Raw genomic sequence first — 15,185 nt, 5'->3', positions numbered from 1 at the left:
TCGCACAGGACGGTACCGCCGTGTCGGACCTCCCCGACTCTGGGATGTCTGCCGCCGGCGTTCTGCTGAGGATTGACCGGCTGAGACCGGACCACGCCGGCAGCTACACCTGCCGAGCGGCCAATGTCGTGTCAGAGGACAGCCGCACCGTCACCGTCACCGTGCTCGGTAAGCTGCGGGATCAAGGAGTCAAGTCAGAATTATTTAAGTTGTTGGCTGTTATTTATTCTGAATGAAAAATGGCAAATTAATTCGAAATTCCTCCCCGCTGACATACCGCCCGTCCCTCTCCCCAGAGGCGCCGGAGGTGTCTGTGTCCCCCCTCGGCCCCCTCTCCCCCCGCTGACATACCGCCCTTCCCTCTCCCCAGAGCCGCCGGAGGTGTCTGTGTCCCGCTCCCCCGCTGACATACCGCCCGTCCCTCTACCCCCAGAGCCGCCGGAGGTGTCGGAGCTGCCTGTGTCGCTGACATACGTCCGTCTGTCTCCCCCCAGAGCCGCCGGAGGTGTCGGAGCTGCCGGCGTCGCTGACGGTGGCCGCCGGCTCGCCGCTGGAACTGGTCTGCTCGGCCGCCGGCCGGCCGGCGCCGCGGCTCGCCTGGCAGCTGGAGGGCGCTCCGCTCACCACCGATATACCCGGAGAGGTGGTGGTGCCCAGCGCTGGGCCGCAGCACACCGGCCTCTACTCATGCGTGGCCTGGAACGAGGTCGGCACCGACCGCCGCGAGGTGTACGTCTCCGTCATCGGTGAGACGCGTCTTCTAAGGGGAAGAGAGTCGAAGGGACGGTGTCTCATCACTCTTTTTTCTATCTGACCATCCTGCTTTGTATAGAAACATAGTTTATTCGTAATTGAATGCTTGTTAACCTTTGCGATCTACACACTGCTTCATCTAACGGCAGCCCCTTTGACGCCTCTCTGTCTCCCACTGCTCAGCTCCGCCGGTATTGGACGAGGCTGACCCGGCGCGGACGGCCGTGGAGCACGAACCGGTGGTGATTCGGTGTCCGCTGGAGAGGGGTGACTCGGACACTCAGATCGTCTGGAGCAGGGTAAGGGGACGGACATGGGAAACTAAACGCTGCTGTCCGCTGGAAAGGGGCGACTCGGACACACGGGTCGTCTGGAGCAGGGTAAAGAGACGGGTTGAGGGAAAACTACGGTAGATGAAGACCAGTGGCTGGTGAAGCCTTCGCGTTGCCTGCGGGATGTTGTAGGAATGTCATAGTGAGTAATATGTTCTTAGTGTTTTTTTTTTCGTTTGCCTCAGGACGGCACGGAGCTGTGGTCCAACACCGCTCGTGAATAATATGTTCTTAGTGTTTTTTTTTTCGTTTGCCTCAGGACGGCACGGAGCTGTGGTCCAACACCAGCTCGGTGTTCATCACGGAGGACGAGCGGGCGCTGCTGCTGCCGGCCGTGCGGACGGAGGACGCCGGAGACTACTCGTGTCGAGCCGAGAACGCCCTGGGAGCCGCCACCCACCTGACTCAGCTGACCGTCCAGGTGCCGCCCAGACTGAAGGTGAGAGGAGAGAGTCAGTGAACCCACCTGACACAGCTGACTAACCAGCGTGTTACTCAGGTGCCGCCCAAACTGAAAATGAGATGGGGAGGGAGAAAGGGGAAAGAGATGAGAGGTGAGTGGTGCACAGGCTGGGTGCCGTGAGTGGAGGTCAGACGACGTCTCGTGTGCTGTTTGATTTTTCCATATATTGCACCTTAGTTCATTCGATATTCTGTCACACAACATTTTATCACGAACTTTATTTTCTCTAGTCCAGGCTAAGTCGCACGTCACCACGAAACAACCCTAGCGCATTTCAAATCCGGACTCACTCCAATCGATGACACGCCTCTCGCCTGTCGGTAACCTAATACCCTCACCCGGGCAGGAATACCCCGAGTACCTGACTGCGCGGCAGGGCGACAACGTTACCATAGAGTGTGAGACGGAGGCCGGGGACCCGGCGCCAGAGCGTGTCTGGCGCAGGAACGGGGTGCTCGTCACGCCCGGAGGAAGGTGAGGTCTACTCGGGAGGCAGGTGGGGTCGACTAGAATGGCTGATGAAACTGTTCGCTTCTGTAGTTTCGATTAAATTGAAACCTTTTGGTCTTACAGTTGAATGAAATAAGTGACTAATTGCATCGATCTCATATTTTGGATGGCCATTATTTTTGGTAATGATTTGCCGTTTTAACGGCAGCAATCAGCATCGAAATAATATATATCGCCTTGATAATCTCCCTTCCGCTCCCCGTCGCCTCTTACCTCCCCAGTGTGGAGCTGCTGCCGTCGGGCGCCCTGCGTCTGCTGCGTGTCGGACCCACGGACGTGGCCAGCTACACGTGCCGCGTGTACAACCCGGCCGGCGAGGCGGTGCGGCGGGCTCTGCTGGACGTGCGCACGCCGCCCACGGCCGCCGTCCGGCCCTCCAATGGTCAGTGTGGGGTTGGAGAACTGTTAGTGAATCCGAATCATTGGAATGAGGCGAAGGGTGAAAGTCGCCGCGCGTAATTGTCCACCGCTACACCAGCATATTTAGGATTTGATCATTTCATTAAAAAAGGTACTAGAAAGTCGTTTACTAGAAAGTTGTGTAAACAGACTCACTTTATATTAATTCCAGCTATTTTTTTGCACTTTATCTTACTTAGCAACCAATTTGTTCCCGTTCTTCCCAACTAATTCTGACTTCGAACTAAGCTAGCCCCAAGCGACTTCGAGGTTCCATGGGGCGAAATATTTGGTGCAAAACCAAAGCACTGACGGAATATGAGTGGTAGTGTCTAGTGTGTCATCGAAGTGAGATAGTAATTGCAATTTCTTAGGGGGATTCAGTGAAAGTTATATGCTTGCAAAAATAAGTGACATGTTGACCATTCTGACCATTCTCGGTCGTTATCTCTCTGTCAGTGACGGTACTGGCCGGTGACCCGCTGCGCGTGCTGTGTGACGTCACCGGTCACCCGGAGCCCGACCGGGTGACTTGGCTGTTCACCAGCGGACAGCGCAGGGCCAGCTCCACGGACGCCGACTGGCCGTTCGCCGCCTACATGGCCTCAGACAACCACATCTACAAACAGAGGTAAAGACTCCTGACGCCGAACGGCGTGGTTGTGCACCTGATTATGTATTCGCTAATTGCTAGAAAGTTTGACTTGTTAGTGAAGTGATCTTTTTCGTAGGCTTGTTGCTCATGCAATATCACACATTATAGCTCATCCATCACGTTCTCCACAGAGCGGATCCGTCGGACGCCGGCCAGCTGCGCTGCGTGGCCGCCAGCCCCGAGGGCCGCGCCGACGCCGTCGCCACCGTCGCCGTGCTGACGACGCCGACGTTCGTGGCCCCGTCGGCGGCGACAGAACTGACGGTCCGCGCCGGCGCGCCCGTGGAACTCGACTGCCGCGTCGAGGGACTCCCCACACCAAAGGTTAGCTGCTAAGGACGAAGGTGCTTCATTAGGGGACGAAACGGGATGTGTCTGCCCCTGCTGCCGTTCGTGATCAGACGTACTTACTGTACTCTCCCCCTCCCCAGGTTCTGTGGCTGCGGGGCGGGCTGAGCCTGCCACGGCTGTCATGCATTACTGACCAAATGTACCGCCCTCTCTCCTCCCCAGGTTCTGTGGCTGCGGGATGGGATGGGCCTGCCGCTGCTGTCGTACATTTCTGACCAGACGTTCCGTCCTCTCCCCAGGTTCTGTGGCTGCGGGATGGGATGGGTCTGCCGCTGCTGTCCTGCATTACTGACCAAATGTACCGCCCCCTCTAGGTTCTGTGGCTGCGGGACGGGATGGGTCTGCCGCTGCCGTCGTACATTTCTGACCAGACGTCCCGTCCTCTCCCCTCCCCAGGTTCTCTGGCTGCGGGATGGGATGGGTCTGCCGCTGCTGTCCTGCATTACTGACCAAATGTACCGCCCCCTCTAGGTTCTGTGGCTGCGGGACGGGATGGGTCTGCCGCTGCTGCTGTCGTACATTACTGACCAGACGCCCCGTCCTCTCCCCAGGTGCTATGGCTGCGGGATGGGATGGGCCTGCCGTTGCTATCGTACATTACTGACCAGATGTACCTCCCTCTCCCCAGGTGCTATGGCTGCGGGACGGTATGGGCCTGCCGCTGCTGCCGGACGGCAGCGATCAGACCCTCTCCCTCCCTCCCCTGGCCCCCACCGACGGAGGGAACTACAGCTGTATCGCCGCCAGCGACGCCGGCCAGGCGGTGCGGCAGTTCGCTCTCACCGTACTCAGTGAGTGGATAGTGAAGCAGACTAAAGAGTCTTTGAAGGGCGGCTTGAGAAAATAGTGTTTGTTTTGCATCGCTGCTTTACACTGATATCTGAATATTTCTTACGAATAGACCTCTTTACCTCGGTGTTTAGTGGTCCATTGTTCGCACTAGGATTCTTATGTGTAAGTACGTGACGGTAAAATATAACTATTCGGCTGTTTTTCCAGGTGCCCCCAACATCCGTCGTGTGAACGCCACTATAGACGCCAAGCAGGGAACGCCCGTGGAAATGGTCTGCTCTGTCGAGAGCACCGATAAATTCACCATCGTCTGGGAAAAGGTGGGACGACTCGGATACGCGGTTTTATCTCTTCGGTAGGTACTCCGATGTTGCGTGTGTTACTTATTTTAATTGGCACGGTAAATATAGCAAATCGATGAGTAAAAAAGTAAAAATCAGCCAGTCGGACTCGCCCAGTCGGAGTGGAGACTGCGTTGTAGGCTGTGCCGCATTACTCGCGTGTCGTGCGGAACAGCCTACGCCCCAGGCTCGCCGAGTGCTAAGCGTTGAGTAACGCGGAATGGAGTTCGGACGAGGAGACCTAGATCATCTAATCCAAAACCTTTGTGACCATTGATGCAAAAATGGATGCATGGTATGGAAATGCACTACCCGAGGCTCGAGTGTCTCCCATCCTCTCAGCGCTGTAGATAATCTCCCTGCTCTGTCCCCAGGACGGCGCCGCGTTCTCTCCCTCCCTGGCGGATCTCTACCACCTGACGGACGGCGGGCAGACGCTGCACATTCTGCGGGCCCACCCGGAGCACGGTGGCAACTACAGCTGCCGGGCGACCAGCCGCGCCGGCGCCGACCAGCAAAACTTCTCCGTCAGCGTGCTCAGTGAGGAGCGAGGGCCGACCAGGGGGAGGCCGGGGGAGGAGCTGGAGGGAAACGGCGCTGGTGTTGGCGTTGTGAGGAATGCATTGATTTGTGAACTTTTCTTACCAGAGAAAATCACCGTAGATAACTATGGTAAATGCACGCCGAATGCCGTAGATGCGCTATCATGTTTACGAGATAGTTTCCAACCTTGTTTCGATATTGAAATTAGGTATCTCTAGGCCAATACTTGAACCTTTGGCTCCGCTGTGTTAAAATGAGCCATGCTCTTAACTTTCTCAAGCATGGGCACTACTTATCGCCAAATACATTCTCTTATTCGCCCTCTCCCGTTTCCCAGCTCCGGCGCGGGCGGAGCCGGGCGATGGCGTCAAGATGGCCCCCGACGGTACCTTCCCCCTGGAGGTGCCTGTCGACTCCGGTGTCAGACTGGAGTGCCGCAGGTCGGGGAACCCCGCGCCGGAGGCGGTCTGGACTAAGGACGGCCAGGTAAGGCTTCGATGGAGATTTATAATGGCCACCTACACGCTCCCACTGGCCACCTTGCCGGTCCCTCCGAACTTCACAGTCTACACCTTCGCCGACGACATACTGCTGTGCGGAACCGGAGGATGTCTGCCAACAGTCGCGAATCAGATGCAGGAGGTCCTCGACGATGTGCGCGTGGTCTGCTGCGAAGCTAACATGGAGATAAACCCAGCGAAGGCGGCAGCATGCGTCTTGTCCCTCAGCAGAACGCCGCTGCCGGTCCCGGTCCTCCGATATGACGGTCAGCCCATTCGTGTTGACGCGACGATAACCCATTTGGGCATCACACTGGACAGGCGTTTAACCTTCAGCAAACATGTCGAGGAAACCACGGCCCGTTGCTTGCGATCACTCGGCGCCCTGAAAACCGCACAGAGGAAAGGTTTAAACCAGCAGCGCATGTTCACATTGTATCGATCCCTTATCTTCAGTCGGCTCTCATACGGCGGAGAGGTTGTGGCCGCCTGTCCCACCACATTGGAAAAGTTGGATCGCGTCCAGACGTCGGCCCTGCGCATCATCACCGGATGCACCCGCGACACGTCACGCACGGCTTTGCGCTACATGCTAGGCGTCTCTTCGGTTCCTGAGCAGCTCCAGGTCCAGCGCGTCTACGCCGTTGCAAGAGCCGGCGAAGAGACATCTCATCCTCTCTGCGCCACCGTCAGGTCGCTGACTCGCAGGGCCCCTCTGCGCCGACTCGCCAGACCGGGGTGGGTGAGGCAGGCCTGCGACACCGTGCGAGAACTGCGCGGCAGGAACCAGCTTCGTGACCGGCCTCAATTCATGCGGACACCTTCTGACGTCGCCAGCCGATGGACTGTCATCTGCAAGCACTCATTGAGTCGATCATGTCGTGACTGGGCTCCAGGCGTGGCGAACGCGGAATTCGAATCTCTGTTGGAATCGCTCGTCGATCAGCATCAGACACCGCTAATTCTGGCTACCGATGGCTCTGTGACCAGCGAACCGGCCCGAACAGGCTGGGGATCCTTCCTGCGCTCTGATGAGCACACCCGTTGCTCATCCGGTGCCTGCGGACTCGTCCTCTCAAGCATGCGTGCCGAACTGGAGGCTGTGACTCTCGGTTTGACCGAGTCCCAGGAGTTCCTACGCGACGCGGACCTGTTAGTCATCGCTACCGACTCACAGTCGCTACTGAGTAGACTGGAAGCCGGCTGGTCTCCTCCTGAATGGTGGGTCATGGCTGGGGGCGAGACGGTCTGGGTTTACTGCCCCGGCCACGCCGGCATCGACCTGAACGAAACGGCTGATCGACTGGCAGCGCGCGCAAGCAGAATGAGTAGTCGAATCACTCTCTCAGCTTCTGACGTCAGACACCTGCTAATGCAAAGACACAGAGAGGTCAATCAACTCGAGAGCCACGGAAGCACAGAGGTCGAAAGGATGCATGGAAGAGGGCTGGAGCGAGGATGGGCGCGAGGCTCTCGCCGCTCAGGAGCGACTGGAAGGCTGGCGTGTCAGCTGGCTTGTGGGACCATCTCCAGGAGGACGCTGGCTGACATCAGCGGGACGGGGGATGCTGAGACGACATGGGCGCGGTGCTTCGGGTCCCGTTCGTCCACGAAGCTGCCGCCGAGGAAGTAAGTAAGTAAGTATAATGGAAGCTGTGAAGAATTACTGAAGACGCGTTACAGAAGACATTAGTTGGCTAGTGAATGGTAGTGAACATTTCGCTTATTTTCAGATAATAGAAAGCGGCCTTTTACCTGTCTAAATGAGACCGTTATTCTGTTCGCTTGTGATTGTAATGCGTTTGGCGCCATGTGCCATATTCTATGCCGTCCTTTGGAAATAACTCGGGCGATTATCTTGCGCCCTTGTGACTACCTGTGACGTCCTTTGGTCTACCGTTTACCCAATCTCTACACCATACATTGACCGGCAGGTGGTGAAGACTGTGGCCGCGACCGACCCGGACTCTGCACTGCTGCTGGAGCCGGCCAAACTGGTAGACAGCGGCAGCTACTCGTGTCGAGTCAGCAACTCGCTCGGCTCTGACTCGGTGGACTACACCCTGGAGGTCTACTGTGAGTCGGAGGGGTCTGCGGGGGGATATGTAGTCTCCCGGGCTTCTTTGACGTCAACATTTGTTCAGAAAATGCCATGAGGGTTTCCAAGGTCGGTTTGGTGTATGTTTGCAAAAGACGCATTCCATAATCAATTAGATGATTTTTAGTAGTGACTGTAGACGATGTAATGATTGCAAAAAATGAAGACAGTGACGGTTTCTGTCACTAGCATGATAACTGTACGTCTTGATTGGACTGAATTTGCGGTGATAATTAGAAAACCTCAATTTCTTGAAGTTTTACTCAGCCTGCCGCTTATTTATCGCACAGCGCTCCCGACGCTGCGCCGGGAGCTGGAGTACACGGTGAACGCCCGGCCGCGGGAGAACGTGACCCTGACCTGTGACGTCACCGGTCACCCGGCGCCCCAGGTCACCTGGTACAAGGACGGACAGAAGCTGGAGTCACAGCTGGCCAAGGTACGGGATCGGGTGGGCTGGTGCATACACGCATCTGAAAGCTCCTGCAGCGACTCTATGTTTCTCGCTCAGTTCAGATCAGAGGTGATCCATGCTGCTATCGCAATCAGACTCAACAACATGGGAAAATGTGTAAATATTTTCGAGACACGTCTCGTGTCACAAACTGGCCAGGTACATAAGTGTAGATAAGCTGGCTGACCAATCCACCATTGACTCATCTCCATTCTTTCGGTATCATCAGGTGGAGATTGAGGGCTACTCGCTGCTGGTGCGGGACGTGGGGCCCTCGGACGCCGCCAACTACACCTGCTACGCCGTTAACAAGGCTGGTCTGCTCGTCGTGCCCCTGCAACTGCAGCTGTTCGGTGAGTGCCGTTCCAGCCCTAGCTATTTGGAGAGTGCTCCTGAGAACTACAGCAGGGCTAGACGGCGTCATTGGTTGCATTCATTTTTGGCATTGTTATGAACATCAATTAGGGCGATAGGATTTTCAGCATGACATTTGTACAGACCAAAAACATATTCTTCGTTGTTTGCGCTGATAGTACGATGCAATTTCCCTCCCTCTCCCTTCCCACAGAGCCGCCGCGCGTCTCGCTGCCGTCTCGCTCGGTGGGTGTCGAGGGTCGTGATCTGCACCTGGAGTGTGCGGTGACCGGCCAGCCGGCGCCGTCCGTCCTCTGGTACCGCCTCGGCCAGGAGGTGGGCACTGAGGCGCGCATCCACGCGCTCGGCAACCACCTGACCGTGCAGAGCGTGGGACCGTTCGACCGCGGCGAGTACGAGTGTTTCGCCAAGAACCGGGCCGGCACCGACCGCGCCACAGTCGACCTGCGCGTCATCGGTGAGTGACGAGTGATACGGAGTAATCCGCGCAGGCTTGTGTACGATTGATTGGTGAGGTTCATTCTTTTCATTTTTCCTTAGGTGCTATAAAAGTATGGATAGTAAGCGATAAATCAGGAGATCCATGGAAATTGCTGGACATTTTCGCCTTTTCAATTTGAGGAGCCATTACTAACAATACGTCACCGCTGTCCGTGTTCCCGTCAGAGGTGCCCCGTCTGGAGACATTTGAGGACGAGGAGTCCATAGTGACCAGCGTCGGAGAGGCCGTCGTCCTGCCCTGTCCCGTGGACACCGAACATATCGGAGGTAAGAGTGTTCAGCCTGTCCTAATGGATGCAGCTACCATAAGAAATGCGTCGCTTACAGCGGAATTAAGTATACGGGTCGTACCAAATGTAATATTGGAAAAGGAATTATGACGGTTGAAGGCTGTCCCACGTGAATCTCAGTGTCGATTCTTTGTGATAACGTCACCTCCCTGTTGCTCCTGTGCCGCCGTCAGAGTACCGTGTGGACTGGTTGCGGGACGGCGAGCCTCTATCCGGCGCCGGCTACCTGGCCTCTAATTTAGCCCTGGAGCTCACCTATCCGCTGGACAGCGACGCCGGAGACATAATGTGCCGCGTCACCAACGAGGCCGGCTCCGTCAGCTACCTCTTCAGACTGGACGTGCTCTGTGAGTGTCAGGGGGTAGGGGAGGGGAGGTGTGTGCCGGGTGACCAACGAGGCCGGCTCCGTCAGTTACCTCTTCAGACTGGACGTGCTCTGTGAGTGTCATGGGGTAGGGGAGGGGAGGAGTGTGTCGGGTGACCAACGAGGCCGGCTCCGTCAGTTACCTCTTCAGACTGGACGTGCTCTGTGAGTGTCATGGGGTAGGGGAGGGGAGGTGTGTGCCGTGTCACCAACGAGGCCGGCTCCGTCAGCTACCTCTTCAGGCTGGGCGTGCTCTGTGAGTGTGAGAGGAAGGGGATGACGATGTCTTGCGTTTTATTGGTAGCCAACGGTAAGATTGGTGAACACTAGAAAGTTCAAAGATGTTTTGGCTGGTAAGTCCGTCTTTGTGGCCCCTTATTTTTGCTGATCATTTTCGCTTGCTCCTTAGATAAGAATTGGATACTTTTATCGAGGTCCAGCGCTGGTTCGGTAGCGTTCTCCTGGCTCCTGCTTCGTTGCTTTTATTGTCTCACTCTCTATGCGCCCTCCCTTTCTACACACCCGCCTTCCATTTCATATTTTCTTTCTTGGCAGACGCTCCCCGTCTGACGATTCCGGAGAGTGAGCTGCGGGAGCCGATCCAGGTGGAGGAGGGCCAGCCTCTCTCCCTGACCTGCTACGTGGAGGGAAACCCGGAGCCGACCGTCATCTGGTACAACCACTCGGAGCCGTTCATATCGGAGACGGAGCGCGTCACGGTCAGTGTGTTGCAAGGAAGGACAAAGGAGAGGAAGGTAGGGTTAGGTGCATCAACACTAGACTTCTATCTATACTTTTTTAAGAATAGCGGCTTATTTGATGCATAATGCTCGTTATTTGTCTGCAGCGCTACGAGTATCGCTAGAATACCAGTCGCCTGCTGAGCGATCTCCTCTCTCTGTCTCACCGTTTCCCCTGCTGTTCGCCGTCAGTTCCCGTCTGCCCGCGAGCTGCTGCTGCAGTCGGTCCGTCCGGGCGGCGCCGACCAGCTGCAGTGCCGCGCGCAGAACGCCCTCGGCGCCGTCACCCAGACGTTCGCGCTGGACGTGCTCACGCAGCCGGGTGTGGCCGTGCCGCGACAGAGCAGTGTGGAGGCGGGCGCCACGGTCCGGCTGCCCTGCGCCGTCACCGGAAACCCGCCACCCACGTGAGTAGCCCCCCCCCCCTCCCACACACCTTCGGACATCTCGTCATTTCTAAATGTTGTCATTGGTTGGTTGCGTTGATTTATCACCAGCTTGTACTGTTCTGTGAGCTCGTGCAGAAAAGTCTGCCCTACCTGCTTGTCCATATGTACTGCAGAAAACTCACTTCGTCACGCGTCACCGCTGTTGCAGCCGGGTGTGGTACACGGCCGAGGACGCGCTCTCGCTGCCACCTGGCGGCGTGGTGGCCAACTACGCACACCTGGCTGAGACCGGGGAGCTGCTGGTCACGGCCGCCTCCCTGGACGACCTGGGCGTGTACACCTGCGTGGCCACTAACACGGTCGGATCAACGAGAGGACGGTCCGCGCTCAGGGTGCTCGGTGAGGACGGGGACGACTGCGGGGCAGAAGGTCAAGAAGAACTGAACTGTACTGCCAGAGTGATGTATCGTTGCATAATTAATAATTATGGTACCGAACTTTTTGTGGAAATGGTCAAGAGACATTTGAGATTAGCCATATGCATGAAGTGTCCCACTGTCTGTCCATTTCAGTGTCTCCATCGGTAGAGGGCTCCTCTGACGAGCCGGAGTCGATTCGCGGCCGGGAGGGCGAGTCGATCAGTTCTCTGACCGTCCTGTCCTCTGTATATTTCAGTTGCTCCGTCTGTGGAGGGCTCCTCTGACGAGCCGGAGTCGGTCCGCGGCCGGGAGGGAGAGTCCGTCAGTCCTCTCTGACTGACCAATGACCATCCCTCTATTACAGTGGCGCCGTCGGTGGAGGGCTCCTCTGACGAGCCGGAGTCGGTCCGCGGCCGGGAGGGCGAGTCGGTCAGCCTGCGGTGCCCGGTGTCCGGTCATCCGCCGCCCACCATCGCCTGGTACAAGGTCAGTCACAGTGACCTCATACCGGGACACTGGAGCGACGAGACGCTGTTCTTTACAATGCACTATGGTAGCTGTGAATAGCGGATAGGTTTTGATGCCAGAGAGCTCAGTCAAACGTCTGAACACTGAACAGTGAATCGCAGGATTTCAAGCGATGCGGTACAGCATACCTTCAGGCGTAAACTTGTAGTGACATCTAGCGGCGGAATGGTGAAATGGACCTAACTTAACGCATCGTAGCCGTGCAGCCCGGCCAAAACCTCTGACTTGAAACCTGTTAAGTCTGACCTGACCCCTCGTCCAATCCCTGATCCCTGACCTCTGACCTGACCTGACCTGACCTCTGACGGCCCAGGACGACGACGTGCTGCGTCAGCCGGACCTGCTGTCTGACGCCGGCCAGACGCTGACGCTGCGCCAGCTGGCGCCCGCTGACGCCGGCAGCTACGTCTGTGTGGCGGCCAACAGCGCCGGCACCGCCAGAAAACGGTTCAGCCTGCACGTCACCGGTGCGGAGCGGCGGGTGGGCACGGCAGTGGTCGGATGCAATATTCTACGACTGCTGCTTATTTTGGGTCTTGTTTGTGTTTTGTTGATATGAGTTTTTTATGCTGCTATTTCGGTGGAGATGAATCGCTCAGACCGGTTGTTACTTGTTATATTCAGCCTTCTACTGGATGTCGAAGGTAATTTTTAATAAGACATGCTAGAGTCTGCGATGCCTGCATCGTCGATGTTTCGCCGGGTTTTATGCCTGTTCTTTTGCAGTCATGGTACTCGAACTCCGTGGATATTACGAAACGTGTTTGACGGTCACTGCCCCTTTTCACTTTCTCCCACCTCCACAGAGACGCCTCTGACGCAGACGGATACAGTCGAATTGGACGCGGACGTCAACACCACTGTAACACTGTGTTGGTGTGTAATAGTCTTCCCCCCCCCCCCCCCACCTCCACAGGGACGCCGCTGACCCAGACGGATACAGTCGAACTGGACGCGGACGTCAACACCACTGTAACACTGAGCTGCCGGTCGGCCGGGCCGGCCGACTTCAGTACCGTGTGGCTGAGGAGGGGGCGGCGAGTGGGAGGTGATACAGAACTGAAGCTGGAGAATGTGCAGGTAAAGGGGAGGAGCCGGGCGCCTTCAGTACTGTGTGGCTTAGGAGGGGACGGAGGGGAGACGGAACTGAGACTGGAGAACGTGCAGGCCAGAGGGGAGGAGGGAGATGGGTAGGGAGGAGGGAAGGAGGGAGAGAGGACTTGCAGCACTGAATGGTAGGATATGGATGTGCATGGTCGTGAACAGTGAGCAGGTTACACGTCCAGATCGAAAACGTGCAGGTTAAGTCACGACGCTGCGAAACCAATCACTTGGTGTCTATGTGTGTCTGAATGTGCTGAGTTTGTGTCGTCCTATTGTTTGCTGCAGAAGAAGGATGGTGGTCGGTACCAGTGCATATCGTCCAGCCTGGCGCGAACCCGAGTCACCAAGTACAACATTCGCATCAAGGGTGAGTGACGATCAAGCTTAAAATAAACAGTATGGGACTTAATTCTCCCGACTGAATGACACTCGGGGAACTACAAGACAAAGCTGAGATGATAGAGAATGTCGATACGAACCGTTCATGCGACCCATCTATTGTCTGTAGGGTTGCCCACTTCTAAATCGTGATCTCGCTTGGTGGCTCGTAGATTTGGTATAATTTACCTCACAACCCGTCACATTGAGAATTTGATAAACCTGTTAATTGACTAATTTCTTTGCAGCAGTTATTACGTTTCAATCTGCCACCGCCACCTAACCTTCTCTCACCCCTTCTACTCCTCTGCAGTGCCGCCTCGTCTGGTGGCGGACGTTCCGCCGGCCTCGTCGGTCCGACCCGAGGTGGGCTACCCTCTGCGGCTCACCTGTCCTATAGAGGGCGCCGCGCCGCTGCGCTGGCTCAAAAACATGCGGCCCATCACTGAACGCGACGGCGTCATATTCGACGGAAGGCTCGGACTCATTGTGCTCAGGTGAGCGGAACGGGGAAGCTGAAGGGCTGGTGGTTTGACAAGGAACTGAGGCTAGATAGGAGCTAACGTGGCATTAGTAGATACGGAAAGGATGCGTCTGGCTGTTGTGACTATCTGACTATCTATTGTCGGGCATGGCATTTTGGGGTGAGACGTTATTATGCTGATATTCTACATATCAGAAAATGCGCACCTTTTTTACTTCTGGATTTATATGAAAGGTCAGCGATGAACCGCCTAGAGTGTTGATTTATCTGGTGTGTTTCATAGGATTTATCTGGTCTGGGCTATAAACATCCTTACCTCTCCCCCGCTCCCAGTGTGTCGGTGTCGGACTCTGGCCAGTACTCGTGCGAGGCGCAGAACAGCGCCGGCCAGGCGGTGCACAAGTTCGACGTGCAGGTGGTGGTCCCACCGCACTTCGAGTCGCCGGCGCCGGACCGCGTCACCGCCCGCGCCGGGGAGGACGTCACCCTGACGTGCGACGCCACCGGGCTGCCCGCGCCCAACGTCACCTGGTACAAGGTGGGTGCTGACAGAACTAACGAGCTGCCTGCACATGTCACCAAGATCTTAACTTCTCGACTGAATTGTTTCATTAACCATTCAACGAACTTCATTGGTTCTCATTCAATTCGTAGATCGTCTGAAACTGTTTTGAGCCATTACGAAGAAAAAAATGTATGCCTGTACCTTGTGTGTCTCATGTAGCGATTGAATATTATCGCAATGTACATATTGTAGCGACGTGCTCTCTACCCGCTTATTCGTCCACCTTTCGCCGCCATGTCCCCCGTTCCAGGGCGCCTCGGTGGTGTCTCGGAAGGCGCAGGTCCACCTCAGCCCCGTGGATGTGTCCGCTGACGGCGTCTACACGTGCACGGCGGAGAACGAAGCGGGACGCGCGCGGCACGAGGTCGTGCTCGATGTGCTCGGTACGGCTAGAAGTGAAAGACGCCGGGAAACACGGCTGGTTGTATTGGGATACAGCTAGTTTTTGGTTTTCGAGTGACGATGGCGTTTTTTTTTTTATTTTAGTAATCACATGCTAGCGGCCAATGCGCCTTGCTTGAAGGTCCTTACTCATCAAATTTGTTAAACCGATGTACGAGTTACGACGTAAATTGTTGCAACTCCTTGCAACAGAACAGTCATGCCACTGTATTGTACATGCCAGCTAGATAAGCCAGTCCAGGTGACCAGTAATGCCTCTCTGTTCGTCTCCCCGCAGAGCCCCCGGTGATCTCCGGACCGCCCTCTGAGACGGTCCGGGTCGCGCTGGGCGGTAACGCCGTGCTGCCCTGCGTCACAAAGTCGCCGCTGCCCTCGGTACGTCCACACTCCGCTGGCAGGGTGGGGCTGATCGGGCCCGCTGATATTGCCCGCTGATCGGGCAATATATAGCAATA

The 15,185-nt window shown here is 56.3% G+C and overlaps 1 protein-coding gene across 2 annotated transcripts in view; it reads left to right on the top strand.

Moving 5' to 3' along the window:
• Positions 1 to 15,185, top strand: part of LOC122390087 (hemicentin-1-like) — a 67,187-nt gene that overhangs the window by 35,024 nt on the left and 16,978 nt on the right. For both annotated transcript variants that reach the window (XM_043382749.1, XM_043382748.1), the window contains exons 43-71: positions 9 to 168; positions 495 to 746; positions 937 to 1,052; positions 1,345 to 1,524; positions 1,895 to 2,022; positions 2,280 to 2,440; positions 2,917 to 3,088; positions 3,244 to 3,436; positions 4,092 to 4,254; positions 4,463 to 4,575; positions 4,971 to 5,136; positions 5,477 to 5,625; positions 7,574 to 7,715; positions 8,028 to 8,176; positions 8,421 to 8,544; positions 8,760 to 9,023; positions 9,233 to 9,334; positions 9,531 to 9,704; positions 10,277 to 10,440; positions 10,654 to 10,868; positions 11,059 to 11,249; positions 11,634 to 11,755; positions 12,111 to 12,264; positions 12,714 to 12,877; positions 13,187 to 13,268; positions 13,593 to 13,776; positions 14,097 to 14,301; positions 14,579 to 14,711; positions 15,008 to 15,105. In XM_043382749.1, the coding sequence (XP_043238684.1) occupies positions 9 to 168; positions 495 to 746; positions 937 to 1,052; positions 1,345 to 1,524; positions 1,895 to 2,022; positions 2,280 to 2,440; positions 2,917 to 3,088; positions 3,244 to 3,436; positions 4,092 to 4,254; positions 4,463 to 4,575; positions 4,971 to 5,136; positions 5,477 to 5,625; positions 7,574 to 7,715; positions 8,028 to 8,176; positions 8,421 to 8,544; positions 8,760 to 9,023; positions 9,233 to 9,334; positions 9,531 to 9,704; positions 10,277 to 10,440; positions 10,654 to 10,868; positions 11,059 to 11,249; positions 11,634 to 11,755; positions 12,111 to 12,264; positions 12,714 to 12,877; positions 13,187 to 13,268; positions 13,593 to 13,776; positions 14,097 to 14,301; positions 14,579 to 14,711; positions 15,008 to 15,105 (4,620 nt within the window). The remainder of the gene's footprint in view (positions 1 to 8; positions 169 to 494; positions 747 to 936; positions 1,053 to 1,344; positions 1,525 to 1,894; positions 2,023 to 2,279; positions 2,441 to 2,916; positions 3,089 to 3,243; positions 3,437 to 4,091; positions 4,255 to 4,462; positions 4,576 to 4,970; positions 5,137 to 5,476; positions 5,626 to 7,573; positions 7,716 to 8,027; positions 8,177 to 8,420; positions 8,545 to 8,759; positions 9,024 to 9,232; positions 9,335 to 9,530; positions 9,705 to 10,276; positions 10,441 to 10,653; positions 10,869 to 11,058; positions 11,250 to 11,633; positions 11,756 to 12,110; positions 12,265 to 12,713; positions 12,878 to 13,186; positions 13,269 to 13,592; positions 13,777 to 14,096; positions 14,302 to 14,578; positions 14,712 to 15,007; positions 15,106 to 15,185) is intronic.

Source organism: Amphibalanus amphitrite, unplaced genomic scaffold, assembly GCF_019059575.1.
Source record: "Amphibalanus amphitrite isolate SeventyFive unplaced genomic scaffold, NRLGWU_Aamphi_draft 000381F_arrow, whole genome shotgun sequence".
In the NCBI taxonomy this organism is placed as follows: Eukaryota; Metazoa; Arthropoda; class Thecostraca; order Balanomorpha; family Balanidae; genus Amphibalanus; species Amphibalanus amphitrite.
The sequence above is the reverse complement of the archived record's forward strand: the minus strand, read 5'-3'. Positions and strand labels throughout refer to the sequence as shown.